We start from the raw sequence: 27,977 nt of genomic DNA, 5'->3' as shown, positions 1-27,977 counted from the left end.
CACATAAAGGAATTTCAGTACAAATTTATAAAATAAGACACTGCAGTTACATTTGTTGCAGTATTATTTAAAAAAAACAAAAACAGAAGTGACATTTTCCATTGAAAATAACGGTTTCACCCACAAGGTGCACTTAAAGGCGTAAAAGCACAATCGTGTAAGAACAATTACATTTGATCATGACAAATTAAATGAAAGCAAGTAAACCCCCCGGAACGATGACTTTTTGCCGTAAAATTTACATAGTGATTAAAATTTCCAGCAGCACGTTTTTTAACATAACCCCAGTAGTCCATCAATACTTTGCACAATACTTTGTACTTTCCCTGTTTTACAGACAACAATTATTGCTTTTGAAATATTTGTAATTTGGGCTTTAAAAGACGTCGAATGTCTGTTTGTTTTGCTAGTTCGACTTTGTAGTTATTTAATTAAATGCTCTTTGAAAAGTCGGGTTAGTCTTCCTAATTTTAATGTCATTAGCCGCTGGCTATAGCGCTACAAAGCTAGGTTAGGCTAACTAACAACAATTCTGTCATTAGCTTCATACGCTAGCTTATGCTAACCGGTACTGGCAATTTTACTTGCTGAACTGAGCTACAAGCTCTTTGTGTTCGTTTCAAATGCTATTTTGCGCTAGGTGTCGCTAGCATAAGGTATAATTAGCACTTGATTTCAGCGTCTAATGCTACCTTGCCCTAACTATAGGCCCTTAGTTTTATTAGCTAGACTGAGCTATAAGTCTGAGCTGGCTTTGTGTTAGCATCAAATGCTACCTTGCGCAAGTTGTCGCTAGCATCATAATGCTAGGTTTGGCTAATGCACTAGTCCTGCTTTATACGCTAACTTGCGCTAACGATTGGTTCCCCTTCATTTGAGTCACTAAAGCTCTTTGCATTAGCTTGCAATAGTACCTTGCGCTAGTTGTTGCTAGCATGCGCTATGACTAGTCTGTTGGTTTTATTCAATAAACTGAGCAAAAAGAGCCAATTCATTTTAGCGTTGTAAGCCAGTTTCTCCTAACAAGCACTCGGCTGTTAATGTTATGCCAACTACCTGCTGACTATAGCTTTAATTGCTAACGTAATTAGTTCCTGGCTTTAGCTTTATACACTAGCTAAATGTTGTGCTTCATTCAGTTTCGCTATACAGAGTAAAAACAAGCTCCAAGCTTCAAACGCTACATTACGTAAACTAGCTAAACAAACAGACATTTTTTTTTTCCCTCCGCGCAAGTTAAAAGCGGTGTTGTAAAGGTCCCGTTCAAATCACAGTGCGGCTAAGCCCCAGATCCATGAAAAAACATTTGGCACCTCATCGCATCAGCCTGAGCATGTACTTTGAATAAGAGTGTGTTTTCTTTCCTCGTCCTCGGGCTTTTTGAGCTGATGCCGCAGCTCGACTTCTTACCTCCGAGCTCACCACAGGGGAGCTGGCTTCACAACAACCGGCAAATTAAAAGAAAAAAAAAAAAACACAAGGCTCTCTTTCCTTAATTGCATCTGAAGGGAAATCCCTTGAAGTAGTAGTTGGCAGAGGTGGTTATCTGGCAGCATGAAATAAGTGCAGTTAAGGCCTGAAAATCCATCACGTTTACCCACCTTGTCTGCAATTTCTCCCCCGCAAAGCTGGGGGGCGCTGTAGGATTCATCTAATTTAAGCGCAACGTGTTGCTTTTTTTTTTTTTTTTTGCTTCACATCATCGGGAGTACATGAGCTCATCGAATTTAAGGTCCCGTCCGGGCGTCATATTTACACGCCCGTGGTTTTCTTCACAAACACCTCAGACGTTTCGTCAGGTACCAGAAGACTGAAGTTGCTCCTGAAAGTGGCCAGCGGGCGACCTGTAGGCGGGAAAGAGATATTTAAAAATAAAACTAACAAAAAAAAAAAAGCAGTTGGATCAGAGATATTGGCATGAATCCATTTGGTAAGTTGGCCTACTCACCGCGTTTTACTCTCATACAAACCATTGTCGCGATTAGCTTCGTAGGGTGCTAAAAATCAGTCCAACTGTTTTTAGAGAGTAATGTTGTTCACTTAGGCATTAATTTACAATTCAAAAAAATGTAATTATTCACTTATTTTGAACATGAAAGTGAATGAGTAGAAGAGGCTAGCTAGCTAGTCAAATATTTGTCTGTCCTTTTTTGACTCATAATTAAGTTATTTTTATCCGAATTGTTTTTAACGGTTAGGTATTAAACTACAATTCAATAAATTGTAAATATTTATTCCTCCTGATGCTAGAAATGACATAAAACTAGAAGTAGAAAAATCTAGTGACGAAGCTAGCTAGAAAGCCAAATATTGAGTTGGTATTTTTTTGACCTATAATTGTGTTATTTTTAGCCCAACTGTTTTTAGAGTGTAACATCGCTCATTTAGGTATTAATCTATAATTTACAAAGTTTTAAAAATTCACTTCTTTTGAAGACAAAAGTGAATAAGTAGAAGAAGCTAGCAGGCTAACGAGCCAGCCGAATATTTGTCCTTTTTTCGACCCATAATTGGGTTATTTGTAGCACAACTTATTTTTATTGTGTTATGTTCACTTACGTGTTAAACTAGATACAAGAAATTTTAAATATTTTTTTCCTAGTGAAGCTAGACGTGAAATAAAGACGTAGAAGCAGCTAGCTAGCTAGTGAAGCACATCTCTTTTGTTGGTAAAATGCGTAAAACAAAGTGTTAACTTGAACTGACCTGTCCACGTTTTCTGTCCGGTCAGAGTGAAGCTGGTGCAGTGCGAGTGCGAGTTACAGATATGCGCTGCCTCTGCGGCGCCGTGGACGGACAGAACGCAGCTTTGCTGACTGTAAGACGGCCAGCACTGGTACTCCGTGTTCCCTGATGTCGTCATTCCTTGCGTCACTTGGTAATCTAAAAAAAAAAAAAAAAACAATACACCACATTCTCATGGAAGAAGTCATTTGCAGAAGAATGAATTTCTGTGCACCCTTTCATTCTCTACGGCGTCTTGTCCTCATTCGGGTCACGTGTGAGCCGAGCGTGTTTTTAGAATTTGGGAGGAAGATGGATTACCGGGAGAAACCCCAAATAAGCACAGGGACAACACACAAATGACACAGGAAGGCCGGAGCTGTGATTCAAACCCAGAAAAATTACTAGGGCCAACAAACATAAACATGTGTTTCCCATTTAGTGTTAGCATTAGCATTAAACTAGCGGACTAAAGGCTAAGCTATGTTCTTGTTTTAAACACACAATGTGTAATTCTCCTCGTTTTATGCTTAGTTAGGACAATTCAACAGTCTGAGACAAACAGCTAGAAGCCTTTTTTGGATCGACTGTTGACTATTTTGCCCTTGAAGGTCAAAACGGGAAAAAAAATGGTTTGGCTAACTCACAAGTAGGGACACACGAAAAGCAAGGCACAAATTTACGTAGTATACAGCACCCATCAAAGGTTAGGAAAAATTTTCAACACATTCAAACTATTAACGCTAAAACATGCACAGCTGTGACCTGAAAGTCATTCCAGATCAGAAAACATCATCCACATCCTCATCATCTCAATTTGGGTCAAATTGATTCATATCTTGAGTTGGAATTGGTTTATTTTCAACTCAATTTAAAAGTACACAAGTAATCTCACATTTTGTCATGGATAATGGCGACCAGACGACACTACCCCTCCCCCCCTCGGAATTTCATGCATGTGTATGTGGGTACCTCCATTTTTTAGTTGTGAAAAGTATTGAGGACAAATATTACTGCTGTACACATATTTACTTAAATCTGTAATGATTAAACCTTATACAGTAACTGTACTGTTATCCCTTCCGTTCCCAACCCTTTGGCTGTAGTCTCGCGGAGAGCCGCGGTTATATTAGCGGCGCCCGGAAGTCTCATTAGAAGTGAAGCCTGTAGATGACCAAACATTTTAAAAATCTGAGTTTACACATGAAATTCCAATTTATCGCAAAAAGATTTTCAATGATCCGGTGCAGCGCTGCTCTTTCCTCTTCTTCCTTCGAGTCTACCTAACAGCGTGTGTGAGTTTCATGAGGGTGACGTGCCCTCCTACAAGACACGTGATTGGCTCCCGGTACAATTATCGACCAATGAGAGCAGGAGTGCATCAAAACTACAATTGGTATCAAAGTGAAGTTTTTATAACAGCAGCAATTTGACTCTTGCACAGACGAATTAAAACAACATTCATTTTAGTGATAGTCGATTAGAAACAGATTTGTTCGATTGCGGTTCACTTCTGCGCAAACTCCACTCAAAATTAATACTTGCGTTGGGTCCTTTTTACTTCAATCCCTTAACTCAACATATCGTTAGCCAACCGCAACTTGTGTAATTGCGCCATGCCTCCCTAGAACATCTTGAGCTCTCCTCTCCCGGCGCGCAGCGCCACATTGAACGCATCACCCCTCTTCGACCCAAACATTTGCCTTACATTAATCATTCTAATTCTTCCAGTCAGGCGGCCTGTCTTAAATCATCTGCTCCACATTAGCCATGAGAAACACACACACACACACACGCACACGCACACGCACACACACACACACACACACACGCACACACTGCACATGCGTGCGCAAGCCACAAGCTGATTCTGGGAGTTCATAGAGGGGAGATGCACTCATTGCAAACTGCTAAGCTTCTAAATCAGGGGTGTCCAAACTGCGGCCCGAGGGAGATTTGTGGCCCACCGTCCATGCAGAAGCGGCCCGTGGCGTAGTCTAAAAACAACATCTGCTATTAATACATTTATTATTCTCGTGTTTTTTTTTTAATATGGCGAAATGTAAATACCCTTTTTATGGATAACCAACCAACTTTTTAAACTAACCACGTTTAAAACTCTACTTTTAAATCCTATATTTCCATTAAAACTACTTTGAAATGTGAAAACCCAATTTTGAAACTTTAAAACCCTAACCCTAGTTTAAAACCCTACTTTTAAATACTATATCTAGATTAAAACTACAATTCGATATCTTCTCGATAAATAAAAATACACTAAGCGTTGTAGTGTGCGTGTTGTCGAGTACAAAAAAAAAGACGTGGGGGTCACCCTCGTGCAGAAGAAGAGAGAAGGAGAACAAGGAGCGCTCAGATGATCTTTCTCCGAAAAAAAAAAAAAAAAGCGAGTCCTATTGCGGAGGGAAAAGGTGGCCGACCTCAGCTGTTGGGCCGGCGCAGACGTATGGATGAAAGCGCCCTTTGTGTTTGACGCGGAGGGCGGGAAACGCCAGCGACGTATAGAGAGAAGCTTGACTTGAAACGCGCTATTAGGCGCAGCTGCGGATCTCATCTGCGCAAAATCAACTTTACATCTGCCAGCCATTTCAAAATAAGACTTATTACCTGTTGACACTCGCGCGCGTTCCTTATTACACTGACATCATCCAGGCCTTTTTTTTTTTTCCCCAGAGTTGCCAGAATAAGTGGGCATATTCAGAGAAATTATTATCTTAAAAAAAACTCATAAGTATACCTGCATCCTTTTAAACAAAAGAAAAAAGCAACATAAATCACATTTCAATGCTAGCTACTTTTCTTACAGTGTTGATACCGGTTACATGTTAGGCTAAATCTGAAAAAAAAGTGAAAGCACTTGAAATGCAAACAAAAAAAAACGTCAAAGCATGTTTTATTGCAATAAGACTGCAAAAAAACACAACAAAAACAAAGTCTTTTCTGGGGTTACCACCTCAACTACAAATAATATTATTATCTATAAAAGTTATACCTAAAACTGCATCCTTTTTTTGCAATAACAAACGAAAAAAGCAATATAAATTAACTTTCAACGACTCATTACGACTTTTTTACAGCGTTAATACAGGTCACAGGTTAGTCTAAAACTGAAAAAAAACAAAAAAACAAATATATCCAAGTCCCTAAACTAAAATAAAAAAATGATCCTAATCCTCATTTTATTGCAATTACATTTACCCCTCCAACCATAAATACTATTATCTTATCTTTTTTTAACATTAACAAAAGAAAGAGGCAATATAAATCAACTTTCAGCAACTCTTACTACTTTTTACAGCGTTTATACAGGCTCCATTTGTGTTAACGTACGTTGGAACCATTAAAAGCGCCTTCAAACAAGCTAGCATTCGTGTTAAGCGAAAGTGACCAACTGGAGGTCATGTGACTGCTTGTGACCTTCTCACCTTACTCATGGAAACAAGCACTCCACTTTCCCACAGATTACCCTATTATTACCCTAAAAAAAAAAAAAAAAAAAAAAAACCCGAGTGAGCCCGCGTCTCATGTCTCCGGTGCAAAAACTCCCCTGGCAAAAATGTGAAATAATATACACATTTTTGCGTCTGTCTTATCGCGCTCCCCATCGGCTTGACTTGTGGCACCTCCCCGCGAAGCTAAAACATTCCCCGCTGGTGTTAGCTTCGGCGCCCCTCAATCTGCGATTAAATTCACAAAGAGCTGCTATATAAACAGTCCGGCATCTGCTCGCCACAGGAACGTAGCCAGTCTTTCTGTTATTAATATTTCATAGAAGGGTCGTAGGAGTGGACTTCAATGTTTACAGTTGGAGAATACAACAGGAAAAAAAAAAAAGACTTTATATGGTGAAATAAACCAGGACAGAAACTGGAGTGGTTCTTATTTATTTAACCCATTTTACATCTGAGGGATAGCATTGAAAAAAAGACACCGGGGAGCTGAAATTTCACCTAGGTGGTGGCAACATGTCAAATTCCAACATGGCATGACCACTTAGCATAATTCCCTGAATATAAGACATATTTTTTCCCCAAAAAATGAAGGCCAAAATTGTGAGGGTGTCCAATAAACGGTAATTTATAGATTAGATGTTTTTTTCCACCATCATTTGAGAGACATTTATCCGTCATTCACATAAGACGAGTTTTGACGATCTCGGACGTATTCTTACTTACAATAAATACCGTAACGAGACAAGCTAGTGGGCCGACGTCAGTTGGCTGTTTGCAGAAAGTACAGCTAACAGCAGCTCTGAATTATTTTCGATAAAAGAAGCAAGCAGACTGGACCAACGTCCAAGTGCATCCTTGTTCACACGCAGGAATATCACTAAAAACGGAGACGATCATGTAAAGGTTATGAGTCAATTAAGCGTGGCACAATATGGAGTTGTCTGCACCAGTTAGATTACATGGAAACTCATTCAGTGCCATGGATGAGAATTCACATCTTTTAAATTAGTAATAACAATAATAAATGATAAAATCCTGGGCAAATACGTTTTTTACGGAGAGGGGCTGACACATTTGACTAATGCTTACCTAAAATAAGTCAATTGAGCACTGTAGTGATAACTGTGACCATCGGATGGCAGTGTTTCCACACTTCCAACACAGCTGTTACCTACATGCAAGTCTAACCGAAGAATGGAAGTCAACCTTTCGTACGATACCACCCGTATTTACATAGCCACAGCACACAATATTCCGTTGTTCGAGGCGAGTGAAAACGTTGAATATACCGGGCCTCGAGAGACATTCTGAGCCGGAGACACGCAGGATTAATCTCGCTCTGTTGGTTTTGTCCTCTCATTCCAGCCGCCTAATAACCTGTCAAAACAACCCAAGCGAGCGAGAGACCACCGGAGCCCTTCCCCCATTCCGTCTTTCCCAGCCTCCGAAACAAAATGAAAACAGAGGTGCAGACCGGGCCGCCTTTTTAAATAAGGCTCGGCATTGTGTCCATAGGGGGTGGGGGGGTGGGGGGGGGCTTACCTTGGAGTATGGACGTAGGCAGCTTGTCCAGGTGCAAGCCGGACCGGTAGAGGTGCAGGATGTGCTCGAAAGCGTCCAGCGTCTCGTTGATGTCTGCTTTCAGCTCGCCTGCAAACGGACAAAACGTTCACAATGTAGAAAGAAATCATATGTACACAAAAGTATTTGGACACGGGAAGAAAACTATGCAATTCGCCGGTCTTTGACTGTGTGATTTGGAGTGTGTCCTGTGGGAATGTTTGTCCACTCATCCAGAAGAACATTTGTGAGGTGAAAGTTCACTGATGGAGGGGGGAGACGCTGGCCAAAAATGTCTCCGTAAAATGAAGAATTAAACTTCAAAGAATGGGTTGAACTGATTTATTGCGAGGTATTTATAAATATGTTCAAATGTGCTCGTATATGTTCAAACCTAACTGAAGGCTAAATGCTAAAAACATAGCATTTGTTCCCATCATGCCACTGGGTTTTGATGAGCATACCCTGTGGCATTATGGGAAAGAAATGCCATGTTTTAAGGATTTAGCATTCAAGAACATTTGAACATATTTTGCAGGAAAATAGGTTAAATGGTAAAAACATAGCATTTTTTCCCATATTATTATTCTCATCAACATTCGTATTATGTATTATTAACCCTTGCAACATTACGGTACAAATTATGGAAATTCTCTAGATTTTTTTAATGATATCATAAAAGAATCAATGGGATAAACAACACTAGGGAGCTGAAATTTCCCGCAAATGATTAAAACATGTATAATTTAAAAATGCAACAATTCTGAGATTTACAAAAAACAAGAAGTACAAAAAACAATCGTTGTCCAAATTTTGGACCATATAAAACCATTATAATTACAATTTTCGAGATGCATTTTAATAGGCTTTACGACACTGATTTTCCTGCGATTTTTGCAAGATTCAGTTAAGCGGCGGTCAAATGATGTCAGCAAACAAAAAATTCTTTATTGACTCAGGTTTTTTTTTTTTTAAACTCGGTTGATACTAGAAGGTTCAAAACCGTGAGGCTAACATGCTAACAACTAGTTCACAACGCCGTCACCCAAAATTGAAACTTGCGCCCGGAAAATGAATAAATCAAAACTATTCCCGTGGGATATACCTCAATGAAAGGTGTGTTCAATATTTTTTTTTTTGTATAACATGTAATCATCACAGCTTGTGTTCATTATCTTGTCAGGCGCGTATTAAAGAAAACATTAAAAGCGGAGGCCTGTCACGACAAGGCAATGATTTCTTCCCTTGTGTGATCTTTGCGAAATTACCGCCGCGTCGTGTTAGGGCGGCGCCCTTTCGCTCACCTGTGACGTTCATGATGCGCTCCACCAGGTGTGTGAGGCCGGGCGGGGCCCGGTGAGGCAGCAGGTAGGTGAAAAAGTACCTGGGAGGCAAAAGAAGAAAAGAGTAAATCCATCATGGAACATGAGTGGAAAGCGTAAAGCCGTCAAGGATCTGAAGGGCAGATCAAACGCGACAGGACTCGCTTCGTGACTCACGCGTGTCAACCGCAAATCTGCGGCTCCTGTACGCCTTCGCTAGCAACGTTGTGTCAACGCCGGCGTCGTTTTTCTTGCGTGTTCTTTTGTCTCGCGCGCTCCTTTTTTCTTGCACGCTTTTTTTTGCGTGCTTTTTTTTTTCTCGCGTGCTTCTCTCTTGTACGGTGTTTTTGTTTTGTTTTTTTGTCTTTTTCGTTTGCTTCGTTTTTGGTTTGTATGATTTTTCACTTCAGGGCCGCCATTCATATGAAATTACGAACATTTTTTACGATTATTATGTCAAACCAGGCTTATTTTCAAACAGAAAAGTAAAGTCAATAACAGTCGAGGTTTTTATTCATTGCTCTCTACCGCCACCTACTGTTTTGAGGTGAAACACAAGTCGACAAAGAATTTTTTTTGTTTGCCGACATAGTTTAACCGCCGCTCAACGGAATGTTGCAAAAATCGCAGGGGAATCAATGTAATAAATCCTATTAAAATGCATCTCAAAAATAGTATTTATAATGGTTTTAAATGGTCCAAAATTTGGACAATTACTATTTTTGTACATCAAATCTCGCACGTCCAGCTGCAATCACAAAAAATTCATATTTTACAGAAATTTCAGCTCTCTTGTGTTTTTTCCCCCCCATTTATCCTTTTATGATATAAAAAAAATTAAAAACATTTCTAAAATATGTGAAAAAAGGGTTAACTGGGTTGGCAGCGAAAAATATTTCTTTTTGATTTTGTATAATCAAACAAATGTGTGTGAGTGCGAGTACTCGCGCTTACCGATAGGCATTGTAAATGTTCATCTTCTCATTGAGGCCCTCGCACACTCCGCGGGCCGAACAGGTCAGGGTGAAATTTCGGTGCGGGAACTGGAGCGAGCAGTCGGCGTGGCGGCGGCAGGGCGTGGCGGCCGCACTGGCGTCGTCCAGGTCGGTGAGCTTGAGCTGGCCCGACACCATGACGAACTGGCGGGGCTGGAAGTCCAGCAGGGCCACCGACCCCAGTGGGGAACGCGACAGGAAGTGCAGGAGGCGGACCAGGTCCAGACACACCTGGAGGGACGCCAGATAACGTTATCTGCTTCACTCTTTGTTTAGCTGCAGAGAGATAATCCCGTTAAGATAGTCTAATGGGATTGGAATGGCAAAATTAATTAGGCAGGTTTTTTTTGGGTGACAGTAACTCATTCGATCCCAAAGACGGATTTTTACGTTTTTCAAGAGTTCAGCGATCCCAGGTACGCTTTTATAAACACAGTTAACAGTAGTTAAAAGTTGTTAAAAGTTTGTATGTGTGTGTTGTATAAAGTATATATATATATATATATATATATATATATATATATATATATAAATAAACCTTAAAACTACGTCTTTGTCATTGAACGAACACAGAAGATTTTATAGTCAAGAAAATCCCAAAACACATGATCATATGCTCCATTATACACCCTCATGCTTCTAATAAGGTTTCATTATCTTCAAAATGTTTCTTTAAGGCTCAAAAACAAAAACAGGAAGGCCGCGAAGAGCAGAAACCAAAGGCAACAAACACACTGACAAACCGTGAAACGACTTTATGCGTGTGTGTGTGTAATCCTGTACGGCTATACTTGTGAGAACCGCTTGGAGTTTTCTACCAACATAGCGAGGACATTTTGGAGTAGTGAAGACATTTAGGCTGCTCCACATTCTTTTTGAAGGTCAAGACTTGCTTTTAGAGTGTAGCTTTGAATTGGCTGAGTGTTGAGGTCCACACGAGTACAGCAGTACAAACATGTGTGTGTGTGTGTGTGTGTGTAAGGTATACTGCAGCCAGTGCTGGATACTGTACAGCTCCGACTTGGACGTCACTAACACAGTAAAAACGGCAGCGGGTGAAACCAGACACCGCCGGATTACTGTAGCGCTCACACATGGAGCTGACACACAGCACGGACGCTAACGCCTATTTAACTAAAAAAACACGGGGTATAAACTTTTCAATGCGGTGTCGTTTTCAGGCGCTGTGGATTTGTATAAAATGACGATAAAGCATACTAAACGGCAGGAAATAAGCACGCCAGGAGAGTATTGCGACAACTCTTTGTCCTCTTGGGTCTTAATCCAAAAGATACGTGAAAATGATGTCATAGTTGTGCTGGACTGCCACTGCGAATTTCACACTATGTGATGCTACTTTTTTCTCATGCTTTGAAACATGCGTCTTATAATCTAGTGTGGTGTATCTGCAGTTTTTTTTTTGTTTGCAACAAGAGGGAAATCTCCACCAATAACTTTTGGCAGGCTTTCAATGGGCATGTTACTGTTGTGTTGGTGCAGTATTCTAACAATCCAAGCATGTATGCTGAAAATATGCAGGTCCTGCTCTTATTTCTAAACGCTCAGATATTTTCAGTGTGTAGAAGGCATGATGTTGCCATTACCAGGCAGTATGGGGGAAAAAAAAAAACTTCCATGCACCAGATTTCTGTGTAAATATCTGATGTTACAAAATCTGGCCTGTAGTCCAATGTGGTGTATCTGCAGGGTTTTTTTTTTTGCTGGCCACAAGGGGGAATCCCCACCAATAACTAGACTAGCCATCGGGTGTGTTACTGTTGTGTTGGTGCATTAGTCTAATAATCAGAGTGTGTCGGTGTTATGGGAAATAGTATAGGCTTTTTTTAAGCTTCCATTTCCCACCTTTCTACCTTTACAAAAATATACAGGTATTTCTTGTTCAATTTTGTTCTTGCGGCTTATATTCAGTTATATTACAATACGGTTCAATACAGTGAATGTATTTTAGTGCTGTATTTGTTGAATATATTGTATATACAGTACAATACGGGTGGCAGTAACAATACAATATATTGCATTTATAGTAAAATATGTTACATTTTAATTTATTTCCATTGCCTCATATCGCCACACAATATATCAAGTATGGCAGTAATAACAAACAGCATAATGTATAAGATTGTTTATCCAGGATCTCCTTTTCGTTGCGTTATACTATCTAAATTCAATACGGGCGCTCCCCCCTCGGTCTCCTTTCATTTGAAACACGGCGGCATACACACTGGGATCCCCGCAGTGTAAATTGGAGCCGCGTCGACTCCCACTGTGAGCATACCTGCAATGGGGGTCGAGCTAAAGCGGTGTGCGCGCGCGGAGATGACATTCCTAGCCTGCAGTGGATTAACTCCCGTCCCATCTCTATTCCCGACCCGTCCGGATCAAATACGCCGAAGGACAGATGTCCGCGCTCCTAAAGTTTCAAGCTTCTTGCAAAATACGGGCGGCCAACTGGACTGCGGTGGAGTAACAAAGTGCGCGAAGAGCATCAAGGGCTTACCCTCAAGCGGTCTTCATATTTGTTATGTTACACATCGAGAAAGTCACCATATTTTCAGCAGGCACTGATTTCGGTACCTAAAATTTCAAAGAAAGAACCAAATTTGGTTCTTAGAATATTTGCAAATGAGGAAGTAACGATTGGTTGTCTTGACTCTTATAAAACGTAAAAATACGTCTTTGGGATTGAATGAGTTAACTGTGAGGAAAGTAACCATACTTAGTATTAAAAGTATCAGGACAAGATCCTTATTTAAGTACCTATTTTCCAAGTAAATTAATTGTGTTTTTTTAGGTATTAAAGTATTATTGTCAAAATTACTTCAGGTCATAAAATACCTAATTAATTGAGTACTTTAGAGTACTACAGTGATTACTTAGGGTACAAAAGTATTTACTTTAGGTACTTAAGTAACTGAATAGGTACTAAAGCCATTGATTAGATAATGTATTAATACCGACCATTTTTAAACAATCTTCCAGCCAAAAATTTGAAACTTTTGCAATAAAATCTAAAAAAAATAAAATAAAAGTAAGTAGTAGATAGGTAGATTAGTGATGAGAAGGTTGATAACATCAACCCATTCAATCCCAAAGACAGGTTTTTACGCATTTTTGTTTTCCTTTTAAAGAGATCAGATCAGCAATCCCAGGTACTTAAAAACAAAAAATCAAATGTTTGCCAAGTGGAAAATCAAATTATTTTAGGGTCTATTAATTATATTACAATTATGTAAATTAATTATTAACTCAATCAATGCCAAGGACGTATTTTCACTTCTGTTTTTTTTAAAGAGTCCAGACATTAAATCCCACATACTTAAGCATCGATTTAATACTTAAATATCTGGAAAATCATGTTCTTAATGTACTTTAGTATCATTTTAATACTTAAGTATCTAGGACTTAATATGCGAACTATTAAAAAACATGAAAATCTCATCACCCTTAACTTATTTTTGAATAACTGTGAAGACAACGTATTGATTGACTGATATTTACCCTGTTTAATAAGTTAAAAAAAAAAATCATGGCCTTTAGGTACATCTTTCTACGTGAATATATATTTTTTTAATGTCCAAATACGGCTTTGGTACACTCGAATGATTTGACAACTACTCTCCGGAGACGTATGAAAGACGGGGAGTATCAAATCCAGTTGATGAAGAGCTTACCCTGAAGCGGTCCTCCCAGGGGCTCTGGAGCAGCTGGAGCATCTGGAGAGGATTCCCCTGTTCCAGGATGACGGTCACAGGGCCGCCCGCGTCTCCGGCGCAGTGACCGCGCAACTGCGGACGAGACCGTCAGGCATGTAGTCGTCGTTTGGCCATTTGGGGAATTTGAAAGAGGCTTTAGATATGCGCTGGGAGTGAATGGACAAGGAGAGAGCACAGAGGAACGTTGTCCGCTTTGGGGAAAGATCACCCGAAAGGTCGGGAGGGGTCAACGCATTTTAATTGAATTGGACGGGAAGGATCGGAATGGGGGACGGGGGGGGGGGAGACGTGGGCGGATAAAACGCCCGCTGGATTTGCTTTTCTTAGTTTTCTGGGGAATTTGCTTAGTCATGGAAGTCCAAAGGGCTCCTTAAAAATTTAAGTCAAATGGTGGTGGAAAATGTTGGGGGAAAACAAACTTTGGATGAAAATGTCTGATAAAACAATCAGATTGGGAAAATACGTCTAAAATCAGGCCAGGATTATTTATACTCAAATTTGCATTTCACGTTCTGCTGGTTGGTTTTATTAGTTTGCCTTGTCTATTTTATTTCATGCATTTGCTTTGTTTGCGTTTGTAATATTTATATCACATAATACATTTGGGACCTTTATCGAGGGAAAAGTAAAAAGGAAAGAAAAGATTGTGTACTTAGGTGAAAAGAGTCCAACAAAACACTTTTTCTCTCGCTCTCTCTCACACCTACTCATACACACACACACACACGCACACACACACACTCTTTTATACACACACATATATACATATATTTATATACATATGAATATATATATACATATATATATATATACACATATATATACATATATATATATATATATATATATATATATATATATATATATATATATATATATATATATATATATAACAGTATACAAACTATATACATTTATTAAACAAAAAAAATACACTATTGCATATGTTTTGGTACATTAAAGGACTGATTTATACTACAAATTTTGTATGCACTTTTTGCCATTTGTTTTCACAAGTGTAGCTAGGAAAAAATACATAAAAATATGAGTGAATTCAAGTGCATGAGTACGTGTTTGAAGACAGGTTGTCTCTGATTGACGATAAATGGTTTTGTCATACGCAACAATGCGAATTAAAAGTTTTATCAAAAGGTCGTTAGAGTAACTGATTAGTCGCAGCCGTAAATGCAACTTTCTATAACAACTGAAACGTATTAGAAAAATACTCGATTGCATAAATTGTGGGACACTAAAGAACTGATTTAGAGTTCCCGATTCCTTGTGAAAATTCTACGTTTTCTACGTTGATTTTTCGGGGCATTGTATGTTTTCACAAGTGTAGCTGTGAAAAAAAATGTATATAGTAGACTGTGAAATGAATTCAAGTGCATAAAAACGCCTTCGAAGGCAGGAAAAAAAAGCGTTGCACCTTGATGATGTTGGGATGGCGCAGCCTGTGCAGGAGTACAACTTCCTTTCCGAGTTTGTAGGAGACCAGCTGACGGCATCCTTGCGGGTCCTTGAATCCCTCCACGCACTTGCCCATATCGATTCCCTGCTCGTTGACCATCTTGAGGGCCACCGGCTCCCCTCCGGCCAGCGCCACCTTCACCACCAGCTTGGTGTATCCGGAACCGAGCACCTCCAGAGGTTGCATGTCCCGCAGGGCTGCGCAACCGAGCTCGCCGGAATCCCAAGCGGGGAAAAGCTCCGCGTCGCGTCCGGGGGAGATCAGGGGGAGGATTTCTTGGCGTCTTTGCAAAAGTTGCTGGCCGAGCGCCGCGCGGAGGGACGCCAGCTCCTCATCGGCATCTTGGAGGTGGCGCACGCTGCCGAGGAGCAAGCACACCAGGAAGGACAGGACCGCCGCGGACAGCACGGCGGCCGCGCGTAACGACTTGTCCACGGCGGCGGGCATGTTCCACGGACGGGGCGAGGAGGACGACTGCAGGGGACTGGGGGGCGGAAAGGAGAAGTGGTCGGCTCCTGACGCCGCCTCCTCCTCGTGGAAACGCCCACCGGAGGTGTGTCCTGTCCGCGTGTAACTTTACACCCGGCCGGCCGAGTCAGCAGGGGCGTCACTATCACATGCGCTTCTCAATGCAGACACTGGGGGGGCAGTATAGAAGACGCAGATTAGATTTGATGACGAAATCAAAGTCATCCCTGGTTGTTTTCCACAGAGGATAAAGAATATATATGCCTGTGGATATTTTCTGTCACATGCTGAAACGATTGGGTCAGGAATAGTCCAAATATGGGTCACTGGTTGGGTGACATTTTTTTTCTGCTACAAAGCAATCCAATTTTGGGGTTGTTTTGTTCAAAGTCAACATAAACATGAGGACGTATTGGTTTATGTTGATTATTTCGATGTTCAATCAAAAAATAAGAGCAAGTTTTGATCGTTTTTTAATTTCTTTTTACTCAAATGTGCAAAAACGTTAACAAATGTAGAGTTTATGTTAATGATTTGGTCCCAAAAAATGACAGAAAAAGGTGAAAAAATATAGTTTTGGCTCCAAAAGTAAAAGCAAATGTTTTATTTTGATTAAATACAAATGTAAGTCTACTTACATAAAGGATAACAAAAACAGGAGAATATTTATTGATTAGAACTCAAAGAATTTGGACAGTTTTGTCATATCTTGACATTTAAGCACTCTTTCAATCAAACTATAGTCAATGCTACATGTTTTACATGCAACAAAACAATTAACGAGGCAAAAAAAAACTTTTCTATTCGGAATTTGATTTATGTCATTGCCCTTTGTTTGAGGGAAATGTGTGCCCCCTAGCGGCGTTATATGAGTGTTGCAAGGCGTTTGCTAATTAACATCAACACCATGGTGGTTTGACATCTTTCATGCTCGTATCTAAAGGTACCTTCCGTGTGTTGCAGAACTCTAGTCCACTGAAATCCATCCATCAAAGGAGAATTGTTGCCTCGTATTGTGCGGGTGTCCCTAATATTGTGGCCAGATTGAAGCGGCCATTTAACTCAACGTAAATTAGCTCCAACTCAACATCGAAGCATTCGAGTTGTTTCCCAACAACTGGAAGCTTCTTGTATCGACCAAAGACGGTCCAGTGCGGGCGGGTTGGACAGAACCAGGCGGCGTCCTCAGCATCATCGCGGATCGGCCAATCGGAGCTCAGCACGGGGCAGATTAACCCGCAGAGATACTCCCTTGTATCCCCAGAAACAAGGCTCGAATACGGAGCAGATGGGGAGCGCTTGTTATTCGCGCCGACATTCATCACATTCACAATCGTCGTTTTTTGTTTTTTTTTGGTAATTGGCAAATGTAAAAGGAGAAGATGGATGCTGGCTCGACCACAGGGGACAGCACGGATGCGATAGTGATGGATGAGTATTCAGAAGAAAGGGACACCCAAGAGGCTTATCATAGGTGGGTTTATGAGTCGCCGCCTAATTGTAATATTCTTTGGAAAAAAAAAAAAAAACTACCACCTAGCTGCGGATATTTAAATGAATGCTTGATTGTTTTACCACGCTGGTCACTTAATTAGGTACACCCACACATTCTAATCAGGTGCAATTAGAAATGTTGCGTTCACTTGATTCGACATGTGAAAAAATAGATATTTGTACACTCGAAAACCGGATTTGGTTAAAAAAAAAAAAAAAGATTGTTCAAATTCTGACATTTTAAGGGACTACCATGTTCATAGTTTAGCCAGACAACTAACGAAATTGGTTCCATTGAGAACACTTGACTACCACACTTTGCTAACATCCATGCTCTGTAAATTGCACACTGAAAATTGCCCCTGGTGTGAATGATTGTTCATCAACAGGTGCCTTGTGCTTGGTTGGATTTATCTTGGTCAAAATGACCAATTTCAGGTGGTTGGTCCCATACCATAAATATACTGTAGTTGGTTGGAAACACACAATTCATACATATGTACGAATATATTTGTATACAGTGTACATATATGTGTATACATATATGCAAATACATATGCCTATATATTTACGTATAATATTTGTCTATATACACATATGTATATACGTATACATTTATATAGACACGTGTATTTGTATACATATGTGTATTCAGTATACACATATATCTTTCTATACATACACTGTATACATACGCACACACACACACACACACACATATATATATATACAGTATATATATACACACACATATTATATACACTACACATGCATCAGTATTACATATATGGATATATTTATATATAAATGTATACGATACATACTTATATACGTGTGTGTGTTTATAATACATATCATGTAGAGCATATTTATGTGTACATATACATACAGTATATGTACATATTCATACATAGGCACATGTATGAACTAAACAGCTTTGTAAAGACGCAACTTTGTCTCAAAATAAAAACTGGAATTGGAAATCTTTAAAATGTAAAGTATTGACAACTTGGGCAACAAATGTTAGCTGGTAAAAGCAAGTTTGTTGCTCCTAAACAAATCTAGAAAAAATCTACATCATCTGAGCATGTATAATTGATTTTATTTTGAACATTTATCTTAGCCTGCTTTGATGCAGACTTGCATTTGCGATTTTACATTCCTAGCACGACGCGAAACGATCCGACACCTCCATGGATTATTTTTGTACTCATCGGCTGAAATATTGATGAGGGGCGGAAATTGCTCACCTATGTTGGATCTTGGCATAACCGCAATATAAAACCAATCTGTTAGATAACCTCTAACGATGATTTAATAACGCGCTCAAATGTAATTACTGTTTGTATCATGTTACAAGGTTAATGCAATACCGCGCTGTCCTCCATCACTGAACCTTATAAGGGCACGACATGAAAGAGTGTGAGGTCACTTGCCTGTGTTGATTTGCTGCGTTGCCATGGTGACATGACAGGAAGTGCGGTAGCATCACGTCCACTGTGGAAAAACAAGCACGGGCAACACGATGCGTCGTTGCTCGCTTTTACTCACTGCAACACTGCTTATTTGGGAGAAAGTTAGATATCGTATATCCAGAAGTTGTTATGCGGTTTCGGATCATGTGTTTCTGGTGTTTTGCTGAACAAAGAGAAAAACCGTCTCGCTGCCTAGTGGCGCTTCTGTCCACTAATGAGTTTACAGAGATCGATGGTGGCGTGATAACCCGAGCGAGCGTGGTTGCCATCCATAAAAGCTCTATGGATACATAGGGATGTAGTGTATACAATAAATCAGTATCTCATGTCCCATCTGCTCACTTTTTAACCGTCGCATTTCCTGCTTTTGTCTTTTAATTGCTTCCTTCCATTTTTTGCCTCATTAGTTCTGCTCATAAATACGCGGGGACTGGAAAACCTAGCTAGGACTTGGAAATGTTCATTTGTGACTCGCCCTCTGCAGCGAGATCCCGGTACTGTCGCTGTGCCCTCCGGAGAGCGTGTATCCGGAACGGACCAATCCTAATCGGGAACTATGTGACAGCTGCAGTAGCCTTGACGGACCTTCCTCATCCGGTCAGCTTTATCATCAAGTATGTATTCGATTATTTCATTCCCAGCAACTTTCACTCTTAGATTCGATGGAAAAAATGTAAATCAGGAACGGGGACTTTTAAACATGTTTTTGAGATTGAATGAGCTAAAACGCTTGTGATGTTTGTTCACCCCTGGGGGAGATTTTGTGCTAACTCAGGCTTTTTGATGTTTTTGATGTGTGATATAAAAAAAAGCATTAAAAAAAAATCACCAGGAGGTGGAGGAGGAGACTTTCAATAGGTCACGCTGGCATCTTTTCTAAATTCTTGCAAATGGTGGGAGGTCCAGAGGCTATAGGTGTCAAATTTGGCCCATGTCAGGCTCATTTACTGCCATTGAAAATTGGAAATACTGTCAATTTTGGACATATTGAAAACTTGATGTTTTATCATGCATTTCCCCCTCTTTGCATTAATCCTTACAACGGCAACTCGCGAACGGGGCACAATAGAAATTTTTGTGTTGACATTCCAAAACCACCGGGTGGTGCTAGCGGACAACTTATGACATTTGCAAGCCGTTCAATGACTGTGATGATTGGCTTAGCCTGGGCTCCCATAATGCAAAGGTCTTCAAAAGTCATAATACTCTAATTACGACATTATAAATATTAATTTCAATTTCATAAATATATAGATATGCAGCGGTTACTTTTGCTACTATCCCCCCTTTGGAAAAGCGTTGCGCTACGGCTCACTGTTGCTAAAATTAGCTGTGGCTGCAGTTGGAGCTAGGTGCTTTGTATTTATGTAGCAGGCTAAACTTGACTTATTCTGGTAAGCAACCACCTTCTTAAAAATCATGCATATCACTCTAATCAAAGTTTAAAGGTAAATTTATCACTCATTGAAACAACAACTCCAACACGCTCTTCCATTTTCATGTCTTCCTCCTGCTCCCGAACTTGCCCTTCCACCGACAATGGGAGCCTATCAAGTTATGCCAAACATACTCCAACTTCTTTAACACCGCATTTAGGTTCCTCAGGGTCAAGCTCAACTCCGAGACTGTCCCCATTGTATCCCCTACGAGGCCCTTCAAGCAAATACGTGCTGTGAGCCAAACAGCACCGGCGGCCCTCACGCAGAGGCGGGCGCAGTGGTCCGAGTGGGCGGTAGCTGTAGCTCAAGCCATCAGACGTCTCAGCAGCGCGATGCGGCCGGACGTCACTGGCTGCACGGATCCGGTGACGGAGACGCCCAGAGACCGACGCAGCGGCACGTGGTGACAATTGGGTGAGTTTACAGACTTAACTCCGGTTGTAACAAAATACGAGGAGTGATTACTATTTTTAATTTCTGTTGTTAACAGGGATGGGGGACTCTACTGCTTCGTGAGAACGTAAGTCTTGTTTTTTTTTTTGTCTACAAGACCAAATCAAACTCTAGGTTCACAATGGTAATTTATGAAGATATTTTTTTACCATTCGCCATATTTAACCTGAAGACAAAAAAGTCTCAAACCTTCTTTTCAAAATCACACAAATTATCAATGCAATTTAGAGGAAAATTTTGAGTAAAATTGAAAAAGTTAATAATTCTGCAGACTTTGACCCTGAGTCCACCACTGCACCACCTAGTGTTATGGATGTGCAATTACACTTCACACCGCAAAAGCAAAGCCTGTTCCTACTACTTCAGGACTGCCACGTACTAACCATCAGTAGTTTTTTTTGTGTTTTTCTTAGATTTAGGTACATTTTCAAATCCATCCAAACTGCGTAAGTCATACCAGCTAGCTTAGCGTTAAGCTAACAGAGAAAGAGAGAGAACAAGAAAATACTGTATACCCGTAACATTATTTAGTTCTGAATACTAAATATCTCGAGCCAATATTTGCAGAAATACAGACTTTGCACTTTTAGAACGTTTGATAGAAAGCTTGAATTGTCGTGTCATTCGGCCTTTATGAAAAATGAAAATAAAAACACCGGCATTGACAGATTCTTCTTTTGTGGTTTTCATTTCTACCTTCATTTGCCAGTTATTCCCAGATACTGGTGGACTACCCGTTAGAGGTTCTTCTGGGATGTGCTTTGCTGCTTCTCGGGTGTTCTCTTGCCGGTCTCCTGATTGGACCACTGCCGGATTTTTCTGAGCCACTGTTGGTGAGTAATCGGCAACATAAGAATTTTTGTACAACGATATCACATCATTCAGTCAAAATTTTAGCAACCTTTCCTTTTACACAAGTATAAAAAGAATATTTTAAAATGATAAACTGGGTACTCACCCTTTGAGTACAAAGCTGCTTCTCGAGAGTACGTTAAATTCTTCTTTTATTGTTGTAGATAGTGCTGAACATCCAGGTTTCTCTTCCTATGTGAAATTCTGGTTATATCACAAAAAAATTAAAATTTATCCTTCAATGGTCATCGTATTTTGTCATAACAGAATCGTGTCCAAAATTAGTTTCCGCTTTGACAAAAAAACGTCAATTTTCCACAATTTTTAAAGACAATTCTCATATAGTTGGTAGAAATGTATTAGGGTCATTCAATGAACAATTTTCTGCTTACACCAAAGTGTGCAGTGTCAATCTGAAGTCCCTTTGGGAGCGCACCCCTTTGAAATTGAAATGCGACGATTCCTGACTACCTCAAGTTGATTGGTAATTTCTTTCACCATAATGACTCGAGTCTCATCTCCATCATCCTTCATATTGGTGTTTAAATTAGATCATATTACACTCTTTAATCTTGTTGAATTTGATTTAAAAAAAAAGGAGTAAGGCTTCCACGCAAAATAAATGAATTAAAAGGAGAAATGAAATGTCATGGTGTTAACCAAGGACAATCTCCATACACAGTCATTTATGACAACGGCTGAACTTGAGCATCCGGGGAGTCTTTCTTTTTTACTTTTCTGCTTGTGCGTGTCGTTTCTTCAGGGCTTCGAGCCACGAGGGACAAAGATCGCAGTTCGCCAGTCCAGCTTGTCCAAGCTCCAGGAAAACACTGGCCCGGGGAAAGCATTGTCTCTTTTGCCACTGCATCTCAGTAAAAGGTCAGCTGAGAATTTGGGCGGAAGGAACGCTCCCAAGACAATGAGGCACTGCTCTAAATGTACTCATTTTAAAATACGATAATCCCCGTGTACTGCAAAACGGTCTTAGGCCGCAAACCTTAATACTTTAATGATATTCTTCACAGGAATTAGTTTGAGAATGTAAAGCAGTCAAAAATAGGACAGTCTTTGTTATTTTCAGCAGTGAAGATGGCGCTCACAACATCACAGGACTTCGATTCAAGAGGATGCTACCCAGAGATTCCGCTTCCGAGTCTTTTCTCTGCGACGCACCAGGTGAGTCAGTCTCGAGCGGAAGATACCTCTCGCGAACAGAAATTGGCATTTTACGGTCATTCCTTGACCTTCTACGGAGAATATTAACAATCAATGAATTTTCATTACTCCTCCTCACAGGCCAGCATTTGGCGCAGCTAGTGTTCCGCTCCGAAAGCTCAGCCAGTCTCTGGAGCCTGAGGGCCATCCACGCCATGTGCGAGATGGAGCGATCCAGGGTACGATCTTTAGACCTTTTCGGTACATACGGTACGATTAGATAGGCCGTCGTGTCACCGTGACCTTTCCTTCTTCTGCATCTTCTTATCTATCTGCACACTGGCACACATAATCTAGACGGAACCAGTTAAAAGCCTAAGGTCACGCATGGGTCAACCTGTGGGTGGGTGGCCAAGGAAGAATAAGGCAATGTTCAGATAGTAGGGCCAGGGCCTGGCCATTCAGAATCAAGTCACATGACAAAAATATCTTCAAACGGCAATTAAACGATCAGATACAGGTCGATAGTGGCAAAAAAATGGAATTGGATCACTTCAAAGTGATGTCTGAACCAAGCCTAAGAATAGGAACAGACCTTTTTCCGCAATGAGCAGAATAAGGCTCCACGGCTGTGTAATGTACGCCATCTTTCTGGCACGCAGTAAAGAATTTATCACCTTTGTTGTAATTACTATTAGCCTAGAGAGCACTGAAGATAAAAGATAGAACAAAGGTTCCCGAGAAACCTCTACAATCTACGTTGCTGCCTGCATTTGATCTGCCTGCTTTCTCTCTCCTCAAACATCAACCCAAATTCACAAGCTATTTTGAAATCCTTGGGAACATTGGCTCCTATGAAATTTAATTGCTTAATTAGTCACGGGATGCGTTTCAAAATCATCTCTCTTGTTTTTCTCAGATACGCTCCCAGGCTCAATTCCAGGACGTGTGCCAGCAACATGTGAGAGGCGAGGTTGAGACGCCATCAAGAAGCGGCTGTTGTCCCAGCTGGTCCCTGGGAAATTACTTAGCCGCCCTCACGAACGCCTCCTGTTGCCTAACTCTAACCTCACAACAGGTAGACGTCACGCACGGCTCTAAAAGTTAAGCAACAATTGTTTGAAAAATAACGCATAATACATTGATCTGCCTCAGGTCTCGGAGGCGCTTAACCTCCTCCGGAAATGTGCACCTTACTACCACGCTGGACATCTAGTGGAGGCCTGTTTTGCGAAGCCCAAACATGGCGGCTGCCCTTCTGTCCCATCACGCTGCAAACAGTCCCGCATAGTGTTCCAAATCCTGCACTTCCTGGTTGATAAAGATTTCCTCAGCCCACAGACGGCCGAGTATCAGATCCCCACTCTCAAGTACAGTCTTCTGTTTCTCCCGGTGGATAAGGGGGAACGCATGATGGAGATCTACATGAGGAGTCTAAAGGGGAGAGATCTGACGTATAAGAATACCACGATCACCGGCATGGACCTCGGAATCAAGCAGACATTGTTCAAATATTACTTAGCGAGAGACTCCGTGTTTCCCACGCTCGCAATCATTTCTCTTCTTATCACAATGGCACTTTATCTTCACTCTCTCTTCATGGCGGCGTTATCCGCGGTAGCGATCGGCGCGTCCCTCCTCACTTCGTACTTCCTCTATAAAGTGGCGTTTCGACTGACTTTCTTCCCACTGGTTAACCTCTCGGCGGCGCTTATTCTACTGGGAAGTTGCTCCAATCAAGTTTTTATCTTTGCAGACTTCTGGAATATGCAGTTGTCCCAGAAGCCCTCGGCGTCCCTGGAGAAGAGAGTACACAGGGTTTTGCAGGAAACGGGCTATTTGATATTCGCATCGGGATTGACCTCCAGCGCGGCATTCTGCTCCGGTTATCTCAGCAGCATCACGGCTATCAGATGCTTTGCGGTTTATCTCGGGAGCGCCTCATTCATCAGTTCCCTCTTGGCACTCGTGTGGCTGCCGTGCTCTTTTATCTTGCGCGAGCGTTACACGCAAGCGTCATCCGCATCCGCTTCGCCGCAAGGGTGGAAGCCCTGTTGTGCCAAAAACCCGGGCGGCTTCTGGGACGCCAGCTCGCGCAAGAGGTTCCTTTTCACGTTGGGGCGGAAGTTGAGGGAACTAAACCGAGGTCTCGCCGACACGTCTAATTTAGTGTTCCTCAAAATCCTGCCTTGCGGAGTGGTGAAGTTCCGATACATCTGGGTTTGCTGGTTCGCGGTTCTGGCCGCGGGCGGAACATACATGTCCTGCTTTGATCCCGGAATGAAGCTGCCCACGCTAGACGGCGCAATCACTCAGCTTTTCCGTTCCAGTCACCCGTTTGAGCGATACGACGCGGAATACCGTCACATGTTTATGTTCGAGAGGCAGATGAATGGAGAAGATAGGCCCGTGACTCTGTTGCTTGTTTGGGGCATCAAAGCCACAGACAACGGAAATCACTTTGACCCAAAAAGCAATGGCTCTTTGGTTCTCGATCCCGACTTTACACTGAGTCAACCCCATGCTCAGGTTTGGTTGAGGGACCTGTGCGGACACGTGCAAAACCAAAGCTTTTACTCCGCGCCTTCCTCCGAGGACAAAGAAGCAACGACGGATAATATCTGCTTTGTGGAGCAGCTTCTACACTGGATCTCTCTCAGAAGCTGCTCGGAGAGTGACGTCACGCTCCGTCTTTGCTGCAATAATTTCACTTTTCCCTTCCCCCCTCGTGTTTTTGAGAACTGCCTGAGCGTGATGTTGGCAGAGAGGTATGCTGAGGGTCATTTGACACATGGCGGCGGAGCGTACTTCCAGCCAGATGGGCGGATTGCCGCCTTGGTGCTGGCATTCAAAACCACATACCGCTACAGCTTAAACTTCAGCCAAACAAAGGTTTTCTACAGAGAAACCCTGGAGTGGTTCGACAAAGAATTAGCAGGGGCACCGCCAGGGTTAAAAAACGGATGGTTCGTCAGTCAGCTGTCTCTTTTTGACCTACAGCAAGCTTTGAGCTGGGAGATGTTGGTGGTAGCAGGGGCTTCGGTTTCTCTGACGTTTGTTTTGCTGCTCTTCACCACCTGCAATTTTCCTTTAAGCATGTACGGAACCGCGGCCGTAGGTGGCAGCGTGTTCGTCACTGTGGGACTCTTGGTTCTCCTGGAGTGGCAGCTAAGTGGCATCGAGGCTCTCTTCATCTCATCTGCGGCGGGGTTATCTGTTGACTTTGTAGCCAATTACTGTATTTCTTATTGTTTTGCACCACACTCAGATAAGATGGGAAAAGTGGCACATTCAACTAAGAGGATGGGCTGTCCTGTAGCAATAGTTTCTGGGGCGTTTTTCTGCACTGGGATCATCATGCTGCCTTCGACGGTCTTGATCTTCAGGAAATTGGGAATTTTCTTGTTTTTGGTGAAATGTGTAGCATGTGGATTTGCGACCTTCTTTTTCCAGTCACTGTGCTGCTTTTTTGGTCCTCAGAAAAACTGTGGGAGAATACCACTCCTGTGTTTGGCAGACCCCTCTGGCGGGATGCTGTCATACTGCTCAGGGGCTGAACCGGACCCTTCGTCAACTAATGGAGCCTTGGGAAGAGGTAGAACGAAGAAGACTTATGACAAAGACGTAGGTTGTTACCTCTACCCAAATCAGCAGAGGATGAAACAGACTGGAACAGGAGGCGGGGTCAGAGGACCAGAGCAGTACGAGCTGCAGCCGTTGGCCTATCGACTGAGCGACAGCTTTGAGAACAGCACTTGCACCAGTAAGCTGTCCAATAGGCCGTCTGTGCTCTCCGATGAGATCAATTACTGCGGGAGGGATGCGTCCTCGGATGGGGAACGCGGCGAGATGTGTCATCGCCAAGCCCCTCCTGCTCTGCAAACCTCATCGCCGTACAAAGAGAATCCAACACGATCTGCAGCTCATGACGTGAGCAGTGGCAAGAGGCTGTGTAAAACCTGCCAAAATCGCTCCAAGCAATGGACCAACAAAACATTTTCATCATCTTCAAGCATGGACGAAACTATCATCAGCCACACGCTGGAGACCACCGACCGGCCGTGTCTGTGCACAGAGGATCAAACCATGGAGGAAAGACTTCTTCAGCCCTCTTCGCAATCGATGAGCTCCTGTGAGTTTTTGGACGACTCTAACGAAACATGTTTAAGTGACATTGAACCCGGATCTTCCAATACCCAACAAAGCGACGGAGAAGTTCCGTTACGACCGGGACACCTGAATGGGAAGAGAGACACGCTGCGTCTTTCACTCAGAGAGACCGTTTATGAAATGGATGGTAAAGGTCGTAGCAGTCAGTCCGAGGAAGTTGTCATCTTACCCAACAGTAAGCCAGACCTACCAGATGTTTGGATTAAGCGAGACGGACAACGAGATGATACGCTATAAGAATGAAAAGAGTCTTTACGTCGGTAGGCCAAGAAAAACCTATCTACTGACAAATGCAGGACCTTTAATAATCAGAAACCAGAGGGAACAGAAAACCAAACTCTCATAGAACCATATTCTTAGCTGCCTATCCTCACTACGGTTTGTTGGTCCCTATCCCTATCCCCCAGAAGTCGTACGTCCTGAACTGCCTGCCAACCAATCACGGGGCGCACAAAGATAAATAATTCACACTCAAACACACCTTAAGGCCATTTGGAGTGCCAAAATTGAGACAAGTGAACTGTGATTAGGACTGATTCAACTTGTCAAGCTAATCTAATTGTCCCAGTCCACGACTTTAACTTGAGAAAACACTTAAATGTTGAATTGTAGCGTCAGGATTTGTAAGTATGTGGTGTTTCACGATGAAAATCGATGCCGTTAATGTTTGTGATGTTGACTGAACGTTTGCGTATGGGGGGGTTGCTGTAAGAATCCATAAAGCGTGCTTGAGTTCTGATGACGAAAGAGTAATTGTTGAAATTATTGCAGCACTGTTAGAAAATGAGAGGCAATTATCTTGGGTACAGAAATGGTCTATCTATACCAAAACGTTACTTTTATTTATTTCCTGTTTCATTACATGAACAAATGTGCCAAACGTCCCGAATTTTATATGCAAGAATTTCTGTTGTGTGTTACTGTGCAAAGGGTAAGATGATAATGTTCACGCTATTGTGATGTCACTGAGTGTTAAACTGCCTCGAGAAAACAGTCTAGTAAAAAACGAGATTACATTGTGCCAATTTAATGAGCCGTCACGACTACGTGACGTGCACCAGAAACTTTTTTTTGCAGACTTTTGAAGTGAAAAACATGGTCAGTACTTTATTTGTTGACAGGACTTGAATCGTTACATCTTCCTATCAGTTGAAAATAAATGTTTTCCCGCAATGAATTTTATTTGCTTTGATTT

General features: G+C 41.6%; 2 protein-coding genes across 4 annotated transcripts; one reads left to right on the top strand and one right to left on the bottom strand.

Moving 5' to 3' along the window:
* Nucleotides 1–8: 8 nt before the first annotated feature.
* Nucleotides 9–23,246, bottom strand: pkdccb (protein kinase domain containing, cytoplasmic b). Of its 2 annotated transcripts, XM_088433020.1 has the most exons (10): nucleotides 21,564–23,246; nucleotides 21,302–21,432; nucleotides 18,675–18,735; nucleotides 15,235–15,914; nucleotides 13,764–13,877; nucleotides 10,031–10,302; nucleotides 9,059–9,138; nucleotides 7,737–7,844; nucleotides 2,707–2,883; nucleotides 9–1,844 (listed from the first exon to the last, which is right to left on the bottom strand). In XM_088433020.1, exons 4-10 carry the CDS (start codon nucleotides 15,721–15,723, stop codon nucleotides 1,753–1,755), a joined length of 1,332 nt encoding a protein of 443 aa, XP_088289146.1. In that variant the 5' UTR covers nucleotides 15,724–15,914; nucleotides 18,675–18,735; nucleotides 21,302–21,432; nucleotides 21,564–23,246; the 3' UTR covers nucleotides 9–1,752. The 2 variants fall into 2 exon arrangements, with proteins under 2 accessions (XP_088289146.1, XP_088289147.1); XM_088433021.1 differs by lacking the exons at nucleotides 21,302–21,432; nucleotides 21,564–23,246 and having other exon boundaries at nucleotides 18,675–18,762.
* Nucleotides 16,980–27,964, top strand: disp2 (dispatched RND transporter family member 2). Of its 2 annotated transcripts, none has more exons than XM_088433018.1 (10): nucleotides 16,980–17,218; nucleotides 19,198–19,327; nucleotides 20,310–20,566; nucleotides 20,643–20,672; nucleotides 21,315–21,438; nucleotides 22,221–22,336; nucleotides 22,542–22,633; nucleotides 22,754–22,851; nucleotides 23,532–23,690; nucleotides 23,768–27,964. In XM_088433018.1, exons 1-10 carry the CDS (start codon nucleotides 17,127–17,129, stop codon nucleotides 27,017–27,019), a joined length of 4,350 nt encoding a protein of 1,449 aa, XP_088289144.1. In that variant the 5' UTR covers nucleotides 16,980–17,126; the 3' UTR covers nucleotides 27,020–27,964. The 2 variants fall into 2 exon arrangements, with proteins under 2 accessions (XP_088289144.1, XP_088289143.1); XM_088433017.1 differs by having other exon boundaries at nucleotides 22,539–22,633.
* The last annotated feature ends 13 nt before the right edge of the window (nucleotides 27,965–27,977 follow it).

Source organism: Hippichthys cyanospilos, chromosome 14 (genome assembly GCF_059441005.1).
Source record: "Hippichthys cyanospilos isolate Australia breed blue-spotted pipefish chromosome 14, RoL_Hcya_1.0, whole genome shotgun sequence".
Classification (NCBI taxonomy): Eukaryota; Metazoa; Chordata; class Actinopteri; order Syngnathiformes; family Syngnathidae; genus Hippichthys; species Hippichthys cyanospilos.
Note: the sequence above shows the minus strand (reverse complement) of the source record. Positions and strands in the feature narration are given on the sequence as shown.

What these genes read in the sequence shown, in the direction of transcription:
- pkdccb (XM_088433020.1), bottom strand. Translation starts at nt 15,723, where the DNA reads ATGCCCGCCGCCGTGGACAAGTCGTTACGCGCGGCCGCCGTGCTGTCC. An exon ending in CCTGGGAGGACCGCTTCAGG is followed by an intron (nt 10,303 to 13,763) that starts GTAAGCTCTTCA and finishes GCGTCCCTCCAG; the next exon opens with GTGTGTCTGGACCTGGTCCG. An exon ending in CGGACAGAAAACGTGGACAG is followed by an intron (nt 1,845 to 2,706) that starts GTCAGTTCAAGT and finishes TCCCGCCTACAG; the next exon opens with GTCGCCCGCTGGCCACTTTC.
- disp2 (XM_088433017.1), top strand. Translation starts at nt 17,127, where the DNA reads ATGGATGCTGGCTCGACCACAGGGGACAGCACGGATGCGATAGTGATG. An exon ending in CTCTACTGCTTCGTGAGAAC is followed by an intron (nt 20,673 to 21,314) that starts GTAAGTCTTGTT and finishes TTCATTTGCCAG; the next exon opens with TTATTCCCAGATACTGGTGG. An exon ending in CCACTGCATCTCAGTAAAAG is followed by an intron (nt 22,337 to 22,538) that starts GTCAGCTGAGAA and finishes TGTTATTTTCAG; the next exon opens with CAGTGAAGATGGCGCTCACA.